We start from the raw sequence: 17047 nt of genomic DNA on the forward strand, positions 1-17047 counted from the left end.
CAGTTCAACTGCATTTGAGTTGTTTCATTTAAAATTAATTGAGGTAATGTACAGAACCAAAATTAGAAAAAAAGTTGTCTCTGTCCAAATTTTCATGGACCTAACTGTATATACTTATCTTACTTAGAGGTGCTTGAAACAGATTCCAACCTGGATGATATCTGCTCAGATTAGTTGAGAAATTCTGAGTTGGAATTGGTATTTGTTTTATTGCCCTGTACTATACTGTACCCCATGCGTGATGGGTATAGTGGGTTTCAGACCAATCGGCTACCAGACAAGGAAAGCTGTCATGATTTGGTGGCCTCCTATACTTGTCAGACAGGTATAGAAATGTCGAATTAGAACTCTGGCAGCTCACATTTTGAGTTTCAATCCAAGAGTAACTTTCATCAGAACCATCTGACCACCACTAATCTAACCCTAGTCTTCTGCCCACACTGCCTAGGCAAAGATAACACTGCTGATCCTCTAGAAAGAGTACTGTGAAGCACGTAGCAGGCAACATCTTGCAAGGAGATGGTCTTACTATGGAATGGAATATGTTCCCATCAGATTTCACCAACTCTGCTTCCCAAAGGACCCAGAAGCCGATTTGTTTGCCTAGAATTACTCTTGAAAGGTTTCACATATTTATTACTGCAGAATACATCATATATGGGAACATTATTGGCTTAAGTAAGTGTATTTAGCGTTACCTTATTCTTAGCAAAAGAGACTGTAATCCTAACTTTGCTATTCAGCAATATGAAGAGTTACTGATAAAGTAAGTGACCATTTGGCAACTGTCTTGTCTAGTGTACAATTCATAATTGACTCCCTGCCAGTATATTCTGCTGTCCAAACCAGTTTTTTTCAGCATTCCTACATAAAAAGCGCTAAAGATCAGCCGATTTTATATACGTATAAACACCTGCAGCCAATGCTAATGTGGTATGAAAAAAAGCATTATAACCATATTCTGCCAGAGCAGGGGGTAAATAGCCATGTTTTATTTATTTTAGCAGTTTAGGAGGGTTCACAGAAATGGTTAAAAGTTTCTGACCTCCTCCAGTATAGCTTCTTAAAAAAAAAAAATTAGTATTGACCATATTTACATCATATATCAGTCATATATATCAGTTACAAACTTGCTCTACACAGCAACTGCTGGAAGTGAAAAGTGGTTTAATAATAATATAATGAAGAACTCTGAACAAAAAATGGATTATAGAAATAAGACCAATAATACACACGAATAGGCAAATCAGTTTGATAAATTTTACGTTTTGTTGGGTCATTTGTCTAAACCGCGGGGGGGGGGGGGTTTTAGGGGTGGGCAAACTCTGGCCACTACTGGCCTAGCCAGTAGTCCGTTCCAGCCTAACGCCCCCCCCTGGTCGATCCGGCCTTCCGGCCTAATCCCGGACAGCAGGGGTCGGCCACATGCGGCTCTTGGGCCTCCTTGGTATGCCTCCCTTCCCTATTTACCTTGGCCGGTGTTAACACTTCCATCGCCGGGGTAAGGGGACATTCCCTCTCCTCCGTATGCATTGCGGGGGAGAGAGATTTCCTTTCAGGGGCAATCCCTCTTACCTGTATGCATTGTGGAGGATGCAGGGGTGTTCCTGGTGGGGGGAGAGGCCATCAGCTCGGGGCTCGAGGGAGAGTCCAGCCTAGTGTGCCTTCTTGACCTCCTAAAATGGCCTAGTAGCCAAAAAAAAGTTTGCTGGTCTAAATGATCAAACATTTTGCACAGAATAAAGAAATCTGGAGCCACATGGAGCCTGTGAGTTGCCTGGCTGTCCTTGTGGCCCCTTTGTTCCAATGGAGTCATAGACTCAAGATAAAAGTAGGTTTATAGGTAGTATGAAATAACCAATGTGATCCCTTCTTCAAAGTCATCACTTAAGCCTAGAAGAACAGTAGGACAATTTGCATATTCAGAAAAATGTAATCATTGGTAGGAGTGGAATTGACATCTTACCTGACATCTTACTTTAGGAGTTACCAAAAAAAAAAAAAAAAAAAAAAAAAAAAGGAGTAAATATAGATATGGTTTTACTGCTTTAAAACATTTTTATTTTGGATTGCAATCCACAGCATCAGCACAGTCGTTCTGTAGTTTCCTCTTGCAGACAAACATGTAGTCAGGTGAAACAGCTTCTCTATTGGCATTTATAACTGTAATTTATATTTGTATACAAAACTGTCATTTCTGCAGGGGATGGAAACAATGTTTTCTGGAATTCTTTAAATTACTTGACTTCTCTTTTGCCCTGCAATAGTGATCATTGAGATATGTCATGCAACAAGCTGCCACTTCAAGTTTTCCTTAACTCAGCAATCAATCACAAGTAGTTAAGTCATCATTTATACAATTTACACAGTGGCTTTCTCTCATATAATGGATGGAAAAAAAAACTATTGTTGGTGCAAATCCATAGTCCGGTCATACATGTATACAGTCATTCTATCCACAGGTAAAGCAAAACCCAGGTCTTACCTTTTTTGTCTTGCACAGTTGTGCAGGCTTCTCTCCTGTTCCAAAATAGCCGGGTACCTCCGATTTAACTGCACACTTTGAGGGCCTCATGTTTTGCATTAGAAACCTCAAGTCACAAAGAGCCCATCTCACTTCTTGACATCCAGCTTCACCTAACCCTTCCTTGTCCTCCAGCCCTACAATCTCTGGTTTGCCCCTTTTATGCACTGGAATGCAGTTCTTTCATCCATTGTGGATGATTTTCATATATGGGTATTGAGCCAGGGCAATCTGCATGTAAATGAAGCTCGTCCAGGGATGCCCACTCCTCAAGAATGACATTCACCCATTAAATTCAACCAATAGAATGCTCAATAATTACATCCGAACAGAAGGCTGTTAAAATGAGTACTAAGGCTAGGTGAAGGTTTCAAAAATTAATAATTCTGCCAGATACAATCTGCCTGCATTACACAGAGAAGCACAGACACCCAGTGAAGGCATCACTGGGGCCACAGAATAAATATATAATGAGCATTTTTCCTCCTACTTTATCAGTATCATATGTGAGTATTACCTGGTGGTCTGCATAAAAAATGTAGCTTACCTAGTGATGCCTACTCCATCCAGAATAACTTTCAATCATTGTAATGTATCTAAACACAAAAGCCTTTTTTTGGGGTAGGAGAAGATTAAAATAGCGGCCAGGTTTTTCTGATATCTTGACAGGGGCACAGTAAAGGCAAAGTAAATGGCAGCTTTAAACTTTACATTTTTGCATAATGAAACACAATAATACAACTTTACTTGAAAAACAGAATAAGTGTTTATTGTTGCAGAATTACATGATTCTTTTATACATATTTCATAAATGATACATGATTTTACACATCTATATTTTGCTTATTTATAGGACATTCCTCCATGCTCCAAACCTCCCCGCACACTTACACTCAGTCGACCCTTTGAGACAATTCCTGTGTTTTTACTGCTTCAAAACATTCCATACAAACATGATTAGACCATTTGTTGCAGGAGGAGCCCCTGTGGGCAATTGCTCCCACCCCCATCAGCAGCAGAAGTGCAAATGGTAAAAGGTAGAACTTTAAGTTGAATTAGTGTTAAAAAGAGCATCTCCTGTACAAGATCACAGTAATCCAAGCAGAAACATAGGCAAAAGGTTATTATGCTTTGGCCATAGCATGAACATTTGAGGACCTTGTCCTTTGAGCTGCTCTGCCATTAACAACAAACATTCTAAAGAACTACTTGTGATACTCTGTATTCTTAATTAGGGTCCCTCTCCATGGAGATGATTGTCAATCTTGCTTATATCACATCAGCCACTTTTGCTTCATTCATCAACGTGATTTCCAGGGCACAGCTTGAAAATACAGATCAAGGCATTGGATCCCACCAGAGAGACCGGTAATGAGCATGATGCATTACCACCTACAGGTTTATTATTGCCTGTGCTTTGAGGCCTAACGTTCTGCATGGATCTACAATCTTGAACAAAATACAAGACATAGAAGACAACAAACAAATACATGATGGAAAACAGATTCAATCCACCTGAGAGGAGAGAAGTAGGTGACAGTTATTAAGACTTAAGTGGCAGCATGTGCCAGCTATATTCCACGTGGACTCAAGATTTAGGCTGGCAATGAGTCCTTGTTAGCATAACTGCCAGCTATTTAGTAATACGTGAAGAGAACATACACTCTCCTCTCTATTTCATATTATGCAAGGCACCAGTCAACTGGCTTCACTTCTTTAGTTCTGTAATCCTATCCCTGAAGTAGGAGCCTTTCACAGTGGGAGTCCTTTAAAAATGTCTCTGCAAACTTGTAGCTCAAACACTCCCTTGTTTGCCCTGTTGCTTTCCCCCCCTTTCCCAACAAGAGACTGCACCATTTTGATATTAAAAGTCTGTGGAAGAGCAGCGTATTCCAGGAAAAAACAAAACAAAAAAACAAAAAGAAAAGAAAACCCCCTGAAATCTTTGGAACAAAGATAGAGGTTATATCTCAGCCTTTGCCACTCTCCAGCTCTTCAGTGATATGTAGATAAACAAAATGTAGACAAAGCTGGACGGGTCAGATGTTTTCATCCAGAAAGAAGTTGTATTTCCACCAGCAGAAGACCAGCTGGAAAATGTAAATCTTTATGACTATATCTGATGATCATCATGATAAAATGAGGTGGTAACCCTTTTGAATTTTTCATGCAACCCTGATATGCTACTAAGCCACCTCCCAAGAGTGCGGGACAGGGGAACATCTCCCTCCCAAAAAGGACAGACATAAAAACCAATCATGCACTGAACCCCTGAAATATATATAGCCAAGGCTGTGGAAGGAATAGGGACGAGGGACATTTAAGAAAGTGATTACAAGAAAAATCACGTGCGGTTTTTTTTTCTCTTTTTTAATGCATAGCAGAAAGTCTCACGGTGTTTGGGACTTTGGGACTGGAATTAAAATGGAACAGTGTTGCACCTTAACATGGCATGTGCACGAACCCAGAGTTCATCAGAAAAAGGCAAGAAAACCCTCAACCGAGTCCCGATAGATGCTTTTCAAGAGCGAAGAAAAGCATTATGCTGCAGTGGCTTCTGGTCCACGCTTCTCTGAATGGCATTATGTTCTGTGCCATGTTTCTGGAGTACCTCCATTGGCTCAGCAGATTATTAATAGGCACTCTGCCACATTTTAACTTGTCATAAAACCAGGAGAACCAAAATGTCAAAAATAAAAAAAATGAATATTTAATTGTTTTGGGAACCTCATCCATAATTTTCACCATTCATTTTCATTCACCAACAAATAAAATATATATAGTTTCAATAAGAAAATTTTCTAAGCCCTTCAAAGTAGGCTTTTAACAAGGTCAAGGCCCCAAACCTTCGATTAAATTTCATTTTTATTCTTCCATTACACATTTTCCCTTTAACAAAAGCTTTAAAAATCTAGGGAGAAAAAAAAGTGGAAAATGATCACCCATCCCATCATATCCCAGCTACCACCTATTATGCTTTTTATTCAAAGGCAAGAGATATCCACAGGTTTTGCTGGGGATTTTGAAGTTGTACAATGATCAATCCTTAGCATCCTCAATTTGTTGGATTGGAAGATGTAGCTGCAGGGGGTCACGTAGCCTCTTAAGGTCCAACTCAGCCTAAGTAAATCAAGAAAAAAAAATACATATATTTACACAAGCTTTTAGTTTGACGTGTGCCCCAAGTGCGTCCTGTACCTTACGCAAATTAGGTTTAGGGAAGATTAATAAAAAAATAAAGGGAACAATTGAAAAAGTCACAGATTTCATACAAAACATACTAAAAGAAAGGTAAAGCTTTAAACTGTCCATTCAGCATTTAACAAAAAGTATTTAAATTAGTTATATATAGCTGCTTGGTTCAATTTAATTGTCATCAGGGATGGAACAAACCATCACTAAAGATGTGGCAGTTTCACGAATAAAAAATCAGAGTGCTACATGCCAAACACGCTTGAGTAAAGCCAAGTCATCTTAAACCATACCTGAGCAATGGCATCCTTGAGTCGATTATATTCTAGAACATCAAATTTTTCTTTGTTGGCCGCTTTATGGAAAAATTGTAAGAACTGTCTATCTCTGGCATCTGCATACAAATATTCCTACAATGAAAAAAGCAAAGTTATAGTACATTGTACATATATCAATTTACTGTTTGTGAGAAATACCACACAAAGTACAATTTTTTCCCTGACTGAAATTTATTGTGCCTCGACATGACAAGGCACAATAAATTTCATAAAATTATTCTAAGAAATGCAAGGAAAAAAACAATAGAAGAGCCACTCCATTGAAAAGTTTAGAGACGTACTTAATCACATGTGCCAAAGAAGACAAATGTATTTCAATAGAAACATCCCTCTTCTTTACAGCTGTATGTAGGCAAATAGGAAGCAATGACTGGACCTAATGAGCTAATGCAGAAGCATGTTTAATACTACTTCTCGCATGTATGGGATGGAGCCTCAAGAAGTTTGTTTAGGACTCCAAATAGGAAGAGGATGCCTCCTTTTCTCCAACATACAGCCCCGAAGAAGGGGGAAATGCCTCTGAAACATATTTTATTTGTATACATATAAATATCTCTTTGGACTTTACCCTTTTTTTTTTTAAACTTTTTGTAAAACTACCCAAGTCCACCAAGAAACACACAAATCCATAAAGACAACCCAATGCTCCCCATCTACTTGCCTAACATTGAAAATTCAGACTAACTTTAGAGTCTGGTTTTTAAAATGTAGGTTAAGAAAACAAAAGCACATGAAACATAATTTATAACAGTACAAATGTTGCCATATCTTAAATGCTAAGATGGCAAATGTATTCATAATAATGAGTATCTGGGAATGGGAGTATGTAAGACACAAATTAAATATAATTTAGCTTCTTTGTGGAGGTTAAAAGGAAAGGTCTTGTTTACTTATGTTTCATATAGTAATTTAATTTAGGACTTGTTTAGACAGTCATACAGGAGCCTTTAGATTTACTTCAACACACAACACAGTCATCATGAACAGCATGTATTTATTAGGTCTTTAATGAGGTGTGATACTTACCCTGCCTGTCAGCATATAATAGGCATACCCTGCTAGGCCTGTGGCATAAGTGACAAAATACGTGACTGGCTCCATGATATCCCAGGAGTATTCCCACCACGTCAAACGAGCAAAGATTCCAATATGTAATGACATATATGCTAAACCTCCCCACTGAACCCATCTTGTCTTCTTTTCCGCTCGTCGAGCAATTTGAAGACGAACCTACAATTGGCAAACAAAACATTTTTGTTATAATTTTTTGTAAAAATCTGTGGACTGGAGTGAACATTCAAATTTTTGTCCTATATAGCAATATCTTTTTAACAGGACCTGGAATCCATGGGTGGAAATTACATTTTAAAAAGCAACTCTGACTAGATAAGACTTTATTCTTCTTCACCTTTTCTTTCTCCCATCTACAGGTAGTCCCCAGGTTACATCTGAGATAGGGACTGTAGGTTTGTTCTTAAGTTGAACAAGGTACAAATTTTTTTAATAAATGCAATTAGGATATGTTTCAACATATTAGGCAGCATGGTGTCAGTTACTGTAAAAAAATCTTCATTGTGAGTTAATCACAATGAAAGCAAAAAAATTAAAAAAAAAAACATTATGGAGCCTAGACATTCATTAGCTTCTGGAGCAAGCAGTGCTTTGATATGCAAAAAGAAACAACTGCAGAGTTTGTCTTGTTCATTAAAGAGTTAGAAGAGGCTGCAGTAAGAGCTCACCCCCCTAAGATCACCCACAACCTCATCTGTGTTTAGCAAAGACTTCTTCTGCAAGTCATGCAAAACCACCCCCCTCCCCCAATCAAGCCTCTGTCCTGCCCAGGAGAGAGCAGGAAAGCCCTGTTCGTATCTAGGAGTTATCCATATGTCAGATGTTCTTAACTCAGGGACTACTTGTATCTATTACAATCCTTTAAAGGTCATTCTCACTACCACAAATAGGCCATTTGAATTAGTATGACTGAGGATTAGTTACAATTAACCTAATGACTGTTGTCAAAATCCCCTACTAACCTATGAGGTCCTATTGCCCATATTGCCAGATAGTCTGGTTGGTTAAATACAGATTTTAGGTCTACCTTTTCAAGAGGTTCCAGCTGTACTTGAAGGACCTCTAGCCGACGACAGAGCTCTTGCTCTTTGTTGAGCTGGTGTTCTTCAATTCGCATAGAGCCGTACAACTGCTGTACAAGGGTCTTCAAGTCATTCATTGTCGTTGCATCTTCATGGCTTAGGAGGTCTGAGCATATAGCAAAATATGAATAGCCCAACAGTAATAATATACAATTTAAAAAAAGGCAAACCATGGTTCACTAACTGCTCTTTAACACACCATACCTACCTCGTTTTGGCGGCCGCACATGGTGGCTTCTATCATTAATTGTCAATTGAAAATCATCTAATAGAAGAACTTCTATACTTGTGGAAGAAGCTATACGATCTCCATCTGAAGTTAGAAAAAACAAAAACAAGAGTTTAAAAATAAAAAAAGTCAGTTGTAGAAACATACATTTTTCCCTAAAAGTATCTAAAGTCATAGTGGCCAATTACAATGGTCTGGCTAAAACATTTTAGAGAGAACCAATACATGAGTTGAAGCCATCACAATTATTGTCTTACATACCTATGGAGTAGACTGCCACCCTGTCTATTCCTCGGTCTTCTGCCTGAACCTGCTGCAGGAATTCGCCTACTGTATCTGAAAGAGGCTTTAGAGTGAATCTGCATTTCTCCTGCCGTGATGGGAGGTCAACAGTTATCACAGGCAACCCGTTTTGGTAAACCACAAAAACACCTGCTAAGAAACCGTAAAATAACTTTTTAGTAACTTATATTGGATGGATCACAAATCAATCAAATAGAACATAAATGAGCTGGGCAGTTATTTAAATTTTAACAAAAAACGCAGTATGTTCTAAAAGTAATATAAGGAACATCATCAACAATACGATAATCTGCATTATGTCAATGAAGAACTACTGCAGTTTAAAGTAAAAAAAAAAAAAGTCACCTGGCAGATCCTTTATTACAGAAGAGACAGACAATGTCCCATCTGTAATAAAATGAACATACCTGCCTAAATGCAATTTTTTCCCACTTTCCTGTGCTCACTTCGGCATGGGTGCTGCCATCTTCCTCCGCTACTCTTCTGGGTGTCTGATCTCTGGCCATCTTGTTAGGTCAGGCCAGAATGACATTAGGGAAAAGAAGATTGCAACCAGGCAGGTAAGAATGCTTTATTGCAGAAGGGACATAAACCTGTCCATTCTGCAATAAAAACCTTGCCTGCTCACAGTTCTGTAATGCAGAAAGATAGTTTCACTTTATAGAAACTTGGAATATTGATTTAAACACAAGCTTTAACCTTCTTACTTTGTAATAGGGAGCAGAATAATGAGAGCACCATAGAAAAAAGAGCAGTTCAGTCTGTAAATCCTTATACATTTCTGAAACCTATGGACAGTTTTTTTTTTACCAACTTTTTGATGAAACCTTGCCATTTTGTGCAAGTCTAAAGTTTATTTGATTTCATTATTTTATTGGTGAATGCTAAAAATGAAAATTTACTGCATTTCAATGGGAAACCTTTCTGCCAGTAGTTAATATTTGTAGATATAGTCACCTATATGCATGTGGAGGATACAGTATCATATAAAACAATATATACACTGCCTGGTCGGTCAAAAAAAATTATCTGGACTATTGGTAAATAATTTTGACTATTGTTAAATAAGAATGCACTCTAAGTATAAGGGAATTATTTTTACAAAAACATACAGATACTAAAATTTTATTTTAATGTTAAAATAAATAATTTATGTATTAGGCATTACTGAGATGGGAATATTCCATTAGATTACTCCAGTTTTTTAGAAGGAAAGCAGCCTCTACAGTTCTACATGCAGATACATCATCTTACCATCAGAGGGCGATGCTGTACTGCAATACACTACTCTTTGGCATGGCCATGCAGGAAATCTCTGGTGCACCTGAAAAAAATGAGATATATCATTACTCATCATAGAATATCACCCTGCAGCTGAGTCACACAGTAGGGAAATACAAAGGTTTTTCTTTTTTTTCTTTCATGTTAACTGCACCATGGGACTCGCTAGTAAGAAAACCAACTTTTTTCATTCAGACAACATTTATAGTGTGCTCACTACTAAATCAAAGAGGATGCATCACTACTTAAAACAGGGGTAGGCCAGATACAGCCTAGCCAGTGGTCCCCTCCAGCCTAACGCCCCCTGGTCGATCCAGCCCAATCCCAGCTGGCAGGGGTCGGCAACCCGCAGCTCCGGAGCGGCATACGGCTCTTAAGCCTACTTGTTATGCCTCCCTTCCCTATTTACCATGGCCGGCGTTAACACCTCTGCCCTGGGGTAAGGGAACATTCCCTCTCCTCCGTATGCATTGCAAAGGAAAGTGGTTTTCATTCAGGGGCGTTCCTGGTGGGGGGCAGAGCCATCAGCGCACAATTAGAGAGAGAGTGCGGTTTAGTGTGCCTTCTTGACCTCCTAAAATGGCCTAGTAGCAAAAAAATTTTGCTGACCCCTGACTTAAAACTTCTAAAACCCTATGCAGTATAATCCTCCACACCTCCTGACATGAGAAAAAAAAACAATCTAAATTCCTAATTTAAAAGAAACATTTGAAGTGATGTAAAAAAAAAGAAAAAAAAACTTAATTGTAGCCAATTCTAAAGAAGAGACCACAACCAGGGACTTTGTATTCTTTTTACCAAACCCTTGCAGAGAACGCCCATCAAAGTAAACCTGCTGTGATTTGTATAATGTAGGAACTAAAGGGAATATTAATGCTTTTTGCCAATTTTTTATTGTCTTCTCATCCTGTCTACTTCTAGCAAAGTTTAGTAAAAATGTCTTGACACAATGCAACTTTCCACATTAAATGTTGATGAAAATCAAGCAAGGTTGCTAAGGGTTCCTTGAACAATAAGCATGTTTTACACCAATGATCTTTTTGGCTGTTTGTAAGGGTGACATTCTTCCTATTAACCACTCTAATGTACGTATAGTGAGCTGTGGATATAGGTATAGAGGGGTTCCATGAAGACCCAAGAGTTAATTTGAGGTTTCCCTCATGTTAGAAAGGTCAAGAAAGGCTGATCTAAACCATTTCCAAAGCAAACATAAGTGTACACAAAAGCACCCCATACCCAAAGTTGAATGTGTAGTGTTTGGGTCTTCCTAAATCTTCAATTCAAATCATTTCCAATCAGGTAGACCCTCATCGTGAACAGGTCTTGGTAACCATTTATTCCCACATGTCACATCCAAAACTCTGCTGTGTAACCCCTGGGATTGGTTGATAAATTTTTTCAGTACCCTTTATTTTCAAACCGACTGATATAAAATATTTCCCATGATGTGACCATATTTCAATGACACCAATTCACACGTTCAGATTGAAAACTAATATACTGTAGCTAATAGTTAAAAGTTAGCACATGTAATTAAAAAGCATACGTGATGACATTTTATTTCACCCACTTTATCATTTAGGCTCACTGTGGGCTTTGTGTTTATCTACACAGCCAGGAAGACAGCTGTGTTGGGCTGAAGGGTTCCATAGGGGGCTGCACAACAGTCGTAAAACAGAGCAGAAGGACATTAGATCACGATACGTGCATGATCCATGAAGATGAAAGAATATCATACCGAGATGTTTATGTGCAGGAATGCAGCAAAACGTCCAAGAGGCATAGCACAGACATACATCAAAGCCTGGACAGGTTATTTATATTCTTAATGCACATATGCTACAACAAATTAGATGGAAATCTGACAACATTCTTTAGAAAACATTTGAACGCCGTCATATATTTATCTGTGTCCTAAAAACCAATCAAGCTTGACCACCACTCCATCTGCACTCTCATTAGCATGTTCTTGGTTAGAATATGAGCATTCCACTGACTGGCTCATAGTGCTGCTTCACTTTTTTCTTACAGCCTGAGCTCTGCCTTGAAGGTCCATGCAAAGTCTGAATGTAAAGATTTATTAATAAACTATTTAATATGCATGAGTTGCATTGATTGATTTATATATATGCATTGAGTCCAACTTTAATCATATTGACAATTTGAAATATTCTTTTGGCACTTGGATTTCTGCAGACCTCCCTCTTTAAGCTTCCAACCTTTAAACCTTTAAGCTTCTAAGGGCCAGGAAGACCAAGATGGATTGGGTCATGTTCCATGAGTGTAAAATAAGCGATTCTGTCTGCACACCAACACATTGCTTCCACATACAGTTACACACTAGTTACCCTATTGGTGTGCAGACAACATCTCTGATCTTACAATTGACACTTCCATTATTCTGTTCAGGTTCACATTATTCACTCACACTAATACAATGTGGTGAATAAAAGGCAGTATGAGGAGCATGTAAATATAAATTGTGGACCATAAGTGATCCCTTCTGTGGTCTCACACAAGTGCTGACACTGCTACCCACTAATGTACGGGGGTATTAAACTACATATACCATCAACCATCATATCAAAAATGCAAATTGTCCATTTCAAAGTAAGTCAGAATACACCAAAAAATAGCCCCCTTTGGGATAAAATTTACCAGTGTTCTGAGAGCAGCCCAATTGCTTCTTTCCCGTTAAATGTACTTTTATTATCAATTTGAATAACACAGAGCAGACAATGTAATGTTTTTTTTTTTTACAAGCCTCATGTTTATTAGGAACTGAATGGGTATACTACTACCCAGGGGTAAACTTAAAGCCTTTTCCTTTGGCTGCTTATCATACACACAGTATTGGAAGAGAATTAGTGAAAAAACTGGAGCCAAAAAAAACTAAAGCAGAAAGTGTTTTGAGATCCGAACTGAACTGTTTTTATTGACTGCCCGCATAAGTTAACCAGGACACACCTCAACTAAACTATTCAAAAAGAAACTAAGTTTTCCTTGGCAACAATGTAAAACATTCTCCATGGGCATTAATTAAAAAACCTCATGACCATGTGTTCAGCAAAAGAATTTGCATGAATATCTGTATTAAAACAATTGTAAGTGAGGGCAAATCTTAAAAATACACATCTATGAACTGTTTTAGGGTCTTCGACAATAGCCTTTTGTTTGCTTCAGTCGGGTTTTGCATTCCCATACAAGTCCATAGGAAAGAAAAAAAGCACTTGAAGCAGATTGATAGGCAACGATCAATGAATTGTGGAGAATCAAAGAATGGTTCCAAGCAGATACCAGTGACAACCTCAAGGTCTATGTACATAGTACCTAATCCTTACAAACCTGTGGAATTACTTTAAATGGATGAAAAAAAGGAAAGGGAGAACCAAACATGGTTTGCCAGCAGTAACGTTCCCTATGGTAAACCAATCCCAATAAATTCATAGGGGTGTGATTTTTTGTTATGGTCCTATCTCTAACCATATCATAATTTCATTAAAGATTTGATTTATACTATACACCTAATATATCCAATCGCATTAATGTCTTACGGTGATGCTTTCTTACTCTGCAATGCTACTAGATTATTATTTTTCTCTATATATCTCCAATTGGAAATTTACATAGTATTTGGTCAATATACCTAATAATCTGGAGTCATACTTTCACTTACTTATTAGGTTATTTGCTGCAAACAATACTGCAAAACTACACTTGATATGTATTTCCAAAAAAAAAAAAAAGTGGTGTCTATGCAAATATAAAATGTATTCTAGTTATGTGTTAAAAAGATTTAAATCCAAAAATAGTAGTTTAGTTATACCTTAATTAAATAAAAAATACCTTAGTTAAATAAAAACAAAATTGTATATCTACCTACATTCTTATTTCAATGCTGGCCCACCAATTACCAATTCAAAACTACCATGGCCGATGCACTACAAAACTCAATTCCAATTTCATAAGGTCATGTTGTATAGTAATGCTTCAACATTGCACTTTGCATTCCCTTTAGTAAATTCGTTTTTGCTCCATGTAGATTTCAAATCTAATAACACACTCTATTTGTCATTTTACAAACACATGATATAGCCATTTGTGAAATATACCCTAAAACCATAAACAAAAAAAGCTAACTCAAGAATTAAAACAAAACCTACAGTTCACAATTTTACCTTTGCCTGCTTTTACCTCCCTCATTAAAAAGTGCCATTTGTATAAAATCAACAAGCAATTCTAGAGCCCAGAACACAGTAAATGATTCCAGCTGGGGGAAGATGAACTAAAAGCATTTCTTTATATTAGGATTCAGAAAATTCTCACATGAAATAGAAGTGTACTGCAGGCATTCACAGCATGTACTGGTTGTCAGCCAGGAACCCCAACAATTTGAATGCTGTGAAAATTATTTGGTGTATACAAAATGTAGAAACAGGAGTGTTGGCAACACAATGGGCAGAAAATGAGATGTGATGGAAATAATTGAAGCCATTTTTTTCTGGATGAAATAAAAAGCTTCACATTAACACTTTCATGGTTAAACTGAATCTATGCTCATATCAATTGTAATTCTCGTTGTTGTGGCATGGTTAGCTACATATCTTTATTTCAAGAGTAACCAGTAAAAATTTACACTATTCTTAGTTCATTTAGGAGAATATACACTTTACAAAAGCCCTGAGATCCACAACAGTTCAAATCAACTTCATCTCATTTCTCATTTTAATTTCTGTCCAACTCCATCAGTGCGTCACACCACACCAATGCTGAACATTTGGGTTTGTTTATGCCTTGTGCTTTCCTACTGTCTAAACAAAAACAGCTGACTTCTATAAATTCTAAACACAGAGTTGTAAATCCAGTCACAACACAACTCCAAACACATAGCTCCTTAATACAGTTCTGTAAAAATATTTACTAGAAATGGGATTAGGGAACTTCCCTCTCAGAAATTACCATTTAATTACAGTGTCTAAAATAACCCCGTGGTGGCTTTCACAGCTGCTTACCAACGGCTGTATGTATTGGAGTTTGTTCTTCCACAGAAGAACCACATTGGAACGGCCAAGAAGCCATGATGAGCAAAAAGTGCTATGAATACTAAAGCAAATAAAATGCACCCCTGGGCACCATGGGGCTGATTTAGTAAATGAATAGAGACTGTTCAGGTAGTTGGTGTCCACTCAAGAAAGCTTAAATATACACTTTGTAAAGCATCAGCAGATGTAGTCAACAGTTGTGTGCTGAACTGGCTCGGTTCATCCCTCACCGCTAAACGGAATCCGAGGCCCCATTAGCAGAGGAATCCACTTTACATACCCCCAAGCCCACCTGAGTGGTGGATGTAGCCAACAGTGTGCCTCCATGTAAAATTCCCCCGATGAACGAATTCTGAGCCCCGTGGCCACCCCTTGTGGCTTGAGGCCTTCTTGCACTTATGATCGCCTCTGTTGTAAAGGAAAGTCACTCCCAGTCACATTTTCAAGGTAGTGAAGGTAAGCACAGCTTTACCTTATTAACCAAGCTAAAAGGCCAAAACAGTTTAGAGGTTTGGCAGCTGAACAATGTCACTATGACATGTATTGGTAGTTCTCAATATATTATTGTCCTGGAGAAGCCCTATAGTTTGGATTCCTTTCTCTGCATATAGCAGAATTGTATGTTGCAGATGATTTTTGTCATTCTTTAGTACTTCAGTAGAATGAGACTACAAATTTCAGGCACTGTGCTCAGCCTGGGAAAGCTCAATAAGACCTTGTGGGAACCCATACTAATTAAAGAGAAGTCAACGTATTTTCCTTACCCCTTCTAACCCCCAAATCCAGTTTCATTCAAGTTTTTGGAGCAGAATTTTATCTTGGCCAAGAAAAGTCGTCTTTAATTTGATAGAACATAGCAATCATCTAGAATTTACTAAGCAAGAGTCAGAGCAGTAGATGAGTTACAATTGGTTGGTAAAGTAGATAAATGTAGAATTAGCACTTCCAACGTGTTACAGAATGGAGGAACACAAACTCATTATTATGGAATGTCTTCGATCAGGTAAGAATGCTCCACAAGTTAGTAGGATGTACCATTTCTAAACCTTACAAATGTGTAATTACCAGACTAGGAATCTCTGCACTGAATATAGATAGAAAGTAAAAAGGAGGAGTTAGAATTTAGTATGCTAAAGAATTTACAATCTTGGAATAATCCTACCAGAACACAAGATGGAACACAAAATGTTTGCTTCTTGTATTTGGCTTTGCAAAATCAGCTAAAACATTTATATCACAGATGTTCATCTAGTTACTCTGGAGGTGAATGCACAAGTAAGCAAAGTTAAGTTTGCTGTACACATCAGAGTCTGGCCACCCTTTGTCCAATCATCTTTACATGTCTCACAACTAAACCGTGCAATATGTTTATGTTCATCTTTCCAACCCCTCATAGGTTCAGTTGTCGGTGTGTTCCTGTATTAATATAGGGAGAACCTAGACCAGTTACACTTTTACAAACCATCAACACTTCCATCAATGCCAAGTGACCTACATTTTCCAACATGCTGGCTTTTTTTTGTTGCAAGGTAACTCAGCCACTTTAATTAAAGTACTCACAATTTGTTTGGTTGCCTTTTGCATAATAATCATGATTGAAAAGTAGTTTTAAATTTGAGAAAAAAAATAGCAATAAAAGAGGTACAAATTGTATTGCTGTGTTCAACAGAAAACTCCAGTAGTTTCTATAATAACAAGCTATTAAGGTAAAATAAATACACAGCTTTCTCAGGCTGAGCACTGTGCACGAAATCTCTGTAGTCTCATTCTACTGCAGCACCAAAAGAAATTGACAAAAATCATCTGCAACATGTAATTCTGCTAAGCAGAGAGAAAAGAACTATACTGCTTCTCCAGGAAAACAATATAGAGAGTACATTTCATTGTTGAGCTTAAAGATTAAAGATGCGCTTGCTGTCAGGTTTTATGGAACAATGGTATGCATTAAGACCCCATTTGCACATTTTAAACAAAGAACTAGAATA

General features: G+C 37.8%; 1 protein-coding gene across 2 annotated transcripts in view; it reads right to left on the minus strand.

Moving 5' to 3' along the window:
• Positions 1–3266: 3266 nt before the first annotated feature.
• The window catches only part of MCU (mitochondrial calcium uniporter), a 67355-nt gene continuing 53574 nt past the window's right edge, over positions 3267–17047 (minus strand). The window contains exons 2-8 of one of the 2 annotated variants that reach the window (XM_072423959.1): positions 9994–10063; positions 8698–8868; positions 8416–8520; positions 8153–8313; positions 7081–7284; positions 6010–6126; positions 3267–5644 (exon numbers count right to left, since the gene is read on the minus strand). In XM_072423959.1, the coding sequence (XP_072280060.1) occupies positions 5564–5644; positions 6010–6126; positions 7081–7284; positions 8153–8313; positions 8416–8520; positions 8698–8868; positions 9994–10063 (909 nt within the window). In that variant the 3' untranslated portion in view covers positions 3267–5563. Of the gene's footprint in view, positions 5645–6009; positions 6127–7080; positions 7285–8152; positions 8314–8415; positions 8521–8697; positions 8872–9993; positions 10064–17047 lie in introns of both variants that reach the window. The other variant, XM_072423958.1, reaches the window with a different exon arrangement.

The sequence above is a fragment of the Pyxicephalus adspersus genome, chromosome 10 (assembly GCF_032062135.1).
Source record: "Pyxicephalus adspersus chromosome 10, UCB_Pads_2.0, whole genome shotgun sequence".
Taxonomy (NCBI): Eukaryota; Metazoa; Chordata; class Amphibia; order Anura; family Pyxicephalidae; genus Pyxicephalus; species Pyxicephalus adspersus.